General features: G+C 40.2%; 1 protein-coding gene across 1 annotated transcript; it reads left to right on the forward strand.

Annotated features, from left to right (window-relative positions):
- The first annotated feature begins 750 nt into the window (after window positions 1-750).
- LOC148569771 (uncharacterized) lies at window positions 751-2,677 on the forward strand. Its single transcript, XM_088506619.1, has 5 exons — window positions 751-795; window positions 972-1,056; window positions 1,154-1,720; window positions 1,903-2,625; window positions 2,670-2,677. Exons 1-5 carry the CDS (start codon window positions 751-753, stop codon window positions 2,675-2,677), a joined length of 1,428 nt encoding a protein of 475 aa, XP_088362745.1.
- The last annotated feature ends 3,323 nt before the right edge of the window (window positions 2,678-6,000 follow it).

Below are 6,000 nucleotides of genomic sequence, written 5' to 3' on the forward strand. Positions count from 1 at the left end.
GAAATGGAATTCGAACCAGCATGGTTCGAATTATATAAAAATATGATTTGGCTTATTGCTGAAACGATTTTCGCTTTGGCGTATTTACGTTACATGATTCTTGACTTGGCTTGATTTTTTACCCTAATTATAATTTATAATTTGACAGTAATTTTTTTCTTCAATTCCACAATTTTTTATTATAAATTTTAATATTCCAATTTCAATTTTGGCTATCTAATCAAGGTTCTTTTTTCCTATCCGACCCACGGTGGGCGCAATAATATCCTTAGTGATTTCATAATATAATCCTCTTTCATACAGTATTCTTCAATTATTGTTCATAAGTTTTTAATTTTATCTCTCGATCTTTGATCAATTGCATCAACGATTATTATTACTATTTTTTATATTATTAGTATTTTTTTTGTAACCCTCACACCTTTCTAGGCACCGCTTACTATATATTACTTAATTTGTAAATACAAGAATAGATAGATAAATAGATAAATAGATACATAAATATAAAGATAAGAAATATGACTAACTTAATACAAATATTTGAATAGGCTATTCATAACCCCACTTATATGCATGAGCGTATCTCACACACACACATACATATGTTATTTTAAATAAATAAATAAATAAATATATACACATATATTCCTGGTCTACCTTACATCACTTACTCAACGCACAACATTCCACACCCTCCCCCCACTCCACAGGATTCCGCTGTTTCCCCCAACGTTGTTTTTGTTTTTAGCCATGCGGTCATTCTCTGAAATGTTCCAAAAGTTTATTTACGGCTTGGTGGACCATGGATGAGTCACCAATATATATGTTGCTTTCTATTTATGTTCACACACACAAGCCTATGCGTTCCTTTTATAGCGATTTCTATTTACAAGCTAAGGCAAAATGAGATCTTCCTGTCCGTACATAGCATATGACACTGTTGCTATTTTTTGTGAAGTATGTGCCTTTAGCCATCGGCTGACTCGGGTGAAAATGGTGATCCCAACCCTGATTTTTATAGGCTTCTCTTCCTTGCATTGGATCCCGTGGCCGTACGTTTCCTTTTGCCTCAATACCTCTGTTATTCATATCTTCATAAATCATATATTCGTTTTTTGCTATCTATTTCATATACTCTATCTGTAATATGAAGATAACCATCTTCCAAATGAGCAAAATGTTTTGTACGAAGATCACCAGCTTATTGAGAATGTTATCGACGCTGCGGTCTCAAAGGATAGTATGTTTATTGGTTGGTTTAAGGCTAACAAGAATTTTGATCTGGCCCGTACACTGACTTGCGCGGAGATGCCGTCATTTTTTGTTTGGGACAAGCAGGGGTATATGTGGAGGCCACGGAAGCAAGGGAATGTCATAGGTCGTCTCACGCATATTCCTCACTCGCATGGAGAGGAGTACTACCTTCGTATGTTATTGAATTATCAAAAAGGGTGCCAGACATTTGCTGATGTGCGTTCCGTTTGTGGGATTGTGTACGATACATTCAAAGAGGCCTGTTATGCCCTAGGGTTATTGCAGGATGATAAGGAATTTATTGATGCACTTAATGAAGCCAGTGCGTGGGCATCGCCGAATTATATCAGGAGGTTGTTTGCAATGCTTTTGATGTCGAACAACATTGTGCGTCCTGACATGGTGTGGGAGAAATGTTGGCAACATTGCGTGGACAACTCGCTTCTTTCTGGAAGACATAACTTAGGTAAACTTTCCGGATTGCTTTTACTATCCGGTTACTGTTTCGCAATAAATTCAGACCACTCCATTCAAAAACATCCGGTCGTCTCCACCTCTTGCAGTTTGTTATGCATTTATTTTATTTTCCCTTCGTCATCGTGTCCAGTTTGTTTCTTACGTAACTACGTTGCATTTTTTTGCTTTTAGGTTTTCAGCGTTCTGTTCATGAGATTAAGTCCATCACGCTTGCCGAAATTGAAAAACTCTTGCAGCCGAATGGTCGGAGCCTGAAAGAATTTTCTGACATGCCGTTTCCTGATTATGCTGGTTTACCTGAACCTTCTGACACAATCTTTTCTGATGAGCTAAATTTTGACAGGACAGAATTGGCAAGTATCGCCGTGGATTTGATTTCCCGGTTGAATCGAGACCAGCGCGTTGCGTTCGACACAATAGCAAATGCAGTTCATTGTGACGCTGGTGGTTTTTTCTTTGTCTGTGGTTATGGTGGAACTGGTAAGACCTTTCTATGGAATGCACTGTCTGCTTCGATAAGGTCTAAGGGTGATATTGTCCTAAATGTTGCATCCAATGGCATTGCAGTTCTGTTGTTGCCTAATGGGCGAACTGCTCATTCACGCTTTAAGGTTCCGCTCAGTGTTAACCAAGACTCTATTTGTAATATAAGGCAAGGCACACCCCCCGCGCTTCTTATTTCATCTGCAAAATTAGTTATATGGGATGAAGCACCTATGTTAAATAAATTTTGCTTCGAAGCGCTGGACAAATGCCTTAAGGATGTTCTTCGATTTGATCGTGGATATAATCCTCATGCCCCATTTGGTGGGAAAATTGTTGTTCTAGGAGGTGATTTCCGTCATATATTGCCTGTGATTCCTCGTGGTTCCCGGGAAGAAATCGTTCATTCGTGTATTAATGCTTCGAACCTGTGGCAATCTTGCCAAGTGTTGCAGTTAACTGAAAACATGAGACTGTCCCGTGGTTCACGAGATATCCACGGTGTACAATTGAAGGAATTTGCTACATGGTTGCTTCAAGTTGGTGACGGGTTAATCGGAGACAATACCGATGGCGAATCAGTGATTAGAATACCCGACAACTTGCTGCTTAATGTTGAGTCTCCCTGTCTGCATGATTTGGTGTTGTTCATTTATCCTAACATCTTACTCTATTCTTCTAGCATGGATTATTTTAAGGGTAGGAATATATTAGCACCAACACTTGATGTCGTAACTGAAGTAAACAATCATGTGATGTCTTTGATCCTTGGCAACGAGAGGGTATACTTGGGCTCTGATACACTAATTAGTGAAGATGGTCACTTGTAATCTGAATTATATACAATGAGCACCGAGTCATTGAATGCGCTAAATTGTTCAGGAATTCTCCAACACCGGTTAGTTCTTAAAATCGGGGTTCCTGTGATGCTTCTTCACAATATTGACCAATCCAATGGACTATGCAATGGTACGCGCATGCAGGGTAGACGTCTTGGTGACCATATCATTGAGTGCGTCATCTTAGCAGGTCGTAATACTGGTGATGTTGTATTTATTCCCAGGATGAACATGTCACCCAATAACGATATATTACCAATCAGGTTTACTCGATGTCAATTTCCGGTTGCTCTTTGCTTTGCGATGACCATAAACAAGTCCCAAGGTCAAACGCTGTCAACAGTTGGCGTCTATCTTCCGAGGCCTGTTTTTACTCATGGTCAGCTTTATGTTGCGCTTTCTCGGGTCAGCATGCATTCTGGACTGAAGATTTTATCTGTTGATTCTAACGGCAAAGTTTCAGATCATACTATTAATGTTGTCTATAGAGAAGTTTTTACCGGGATGCTACCTAACATTCTCCCTTGATCGGTTTACCTCTCATGTGCTCCTTCTGTAATCTTTTCGGTACGCAGTTCTTCTAACTCTTAAAGAATAAATAAAGAACATTTTTCTCTTACTTAATTACATATTAAATATTATTATTTATATAATACATCTCTATACAAACAATTATTTTTAAAGGAAAAGTCTAGGGGGCTAGCAATTTTATTTAATTTTGGCTAGCATGTAATCCGTAGAGAACGTTGAGTCATTTGATGAAATCTCACACCAATCCACCACCATTAAATCATCATTGATGATTATTTGATGCTGCCAATCATAAACGTTGCTGGCCGCAAGCATTGTTTATTTTTAAATAATTTAATTCGTTTTCTTATTGAATAATATTTATTTACAATTATAATTTTAATGCCTATGCTTGGCACGGGAGATAAAACTAGTACGACTTATTATTCAGAATTTGGATAGGCTTTTCTTCTGTTTGGATTGTTCTTGAATTCGATTTAAAAAAATTATAGTCATCTCAAAAGGCCAATTTGTTGATTCGAGTCCTTGATGATTCCAGAATAATGTCAGATGCCATTTCACCAGCTTCATTATCTGACTTCTCACCTGGGCTAAGCCCCGAACTTGGGACTTCTCCCATTCTTCATTCCCCCACCTCTCTGGAAAATTCCCCTAGCTGTTCACAAAGGCTTCCCTGAACCCACTCGCAGCAACTCTTCGAACCTATACTAGCTCCTTAAACTCCTCTCCTTGAAAGACAGGATGAATCAGAAGAGCTACTTTCAGTCTTAGCCCTAGCGTGGGTGAGTGGTTTATTGAGCACAGGCCCTTCCACTCTGTCGAATCTCCAATAGGGCAGGCATTAATATGAAAAGGTTTACTTTCCAGCTGGGACATCATCCACAGCTAGATCTTAGAAAGAAATTGCGCTAAGAACTAGTCGAGCTAGCATAGCAGCTTATATATATGGAATAGCCCTTCTCTAGCCTGGAGCCTGGCAAAGCAAAGGACGATCGTAGATACGATAGGAAAACGAGCCTCGTTTGCTAAGCGGGCTCATAGTCCAAGCCTCTTGGTCCGAGGGTCGCGATAAGCTAGTCAGCAGGAATAGCGGCCTTTCTGCTGCTAGGTCTAGTCGGCAATTCAGCAGCTAGGCTGAGGGACACGAACGCATTAAGAAAGCAAGTGAACTCCCTCTAAGCAGTACAGGTCCTTCTTTCGTTTCCGCTGCGAGGTCCCCACGCCAACCAAAAAGGCAGGTTCATCAACCCCGTGAGGGTAATTATTTCGCTTCTAGAGCGCTCAGCCCTGTGTCAAAAAGAGATTGAGGGCTAAGAAAATGAGTGAAATCCGTTTTTGCATAGCTTGCATTCAGACTCTACCCTATCTTTCGTAGCATGCATTCCCATCGGTGTCGCAACTGATTCGGCCCGAGGAGATTGCTTCAAACCATATCAATCTTTCTTCAGACGAAAAACTAGTCCAGCCATGTCAGAATGCATTTTGAATGTCTAGCTGATGTCTTTCTCTCTAGGTGCCAGCTGTCCTCGTGTAGAGTTAGAGCCTAACGCGTAAGACTCAACTGCCGAGGATGCTCTCGGGGATTAATACGCAATATTGACTTAGGAAATCCGGACCATCAACAAAAAGGATCTATATTACCTTTTACTATTAAATAACAAAAATAACAGAACTATAAGTATAAGGGGCTGGACTCTAGAAATTTACTGGTAGTATGAGCAAGGAAAAGGAAGGAGGCTAGTCCCCGAAAATGCCTTTTGAAGTTGGGGTTCAAGCGTAAAGTCTGTCTCGAACTTATAAGTCTAAAGCTAGGCCCGGGAAGTTTGGTATTACGTAGTCACGTCTCTTCTCTTACCCAACCGGGGATGAATTCAATATTCTTTCCTGTGATTCTCTTCCCAGATCTTCTCCTTGATTCGCTCGCTAAGTGATCTTTAGGCGCTTCAAGGTCCTCAATTACGTAGCCCTTATCTTCAGGGGTTTTAACTGAAGAAAGAAGATGCCTTCTCAGGCTCTTTAGCGCCCAACTTATCAAAATATAGCCATTTTGCTCTTACCATTAATGAACCGGGGGGTAGGCATAAAGAGTTCACATGTGTTAGGAAAGAACGAGCTTCCTCTAGCTAAAGACCTGACAGCGGACGGGTGCGTAGTTAGTCTTTCTCTTCCTCCGTTTCTTCCGTAGAATTAGAAGCTGGCTTCGGAGGGCCTTCTCTAATCTAATAGGGGAAAATCCTTCTATTTCCGTCAAATGACCCGGCCGACTAGGGGAACTTAGCCAAAGGATTACAATTCACTTTTTCAAGGTACCTTATTTAGCCGGTTAGTTAAGAACTTTTAACGGAGAGTTGGAATGCATCGAAGAAGAAGCGAAAAAGATATCTGAAATGGACATAAAATTACGATTTTTAAGGAT

The sequence above is a fragment of the Arachis ipaensis genome, chromosome B3 (genome assembly GCF_059453495.1).
Source record: "Arachis ipaensis isolate K30076 ecotype BB chromosome B3, ASM5945349v1, whole genome shotgun sequence".
Lineage (NCBI taxonomy): Eukaryota > Viridiplantae > Streptophyta > Magnoliopsida > Fabales > Fabaceae > Arachis > Arachis ipaensis.

Excerpts from the sequence above, each read along its gene's own strand:
- LOC148569771 (XM_088506619.1), top strand. The coding sequence starts at position 751 with ATGCGGTCATTCTCTGAAATGTTCCAAAAGTTTATTTACGGCTTG. Across the intron at positions 796-971 it reads AAAAGTTTATTTACGGCTTG|CCATCGGCTGACTCGGGTGA; the intron begins GTGGACCATGGA and ends ATGTGCCTTTAG. Across the intron at positions 1,721-1,902 it reads TTCTGGAAGACATAACTTAG|GTTTTCAGCGTTCTGTTCAT; the intron begins GTAAACTTTCCG and ends TTTTGCTTTTAG.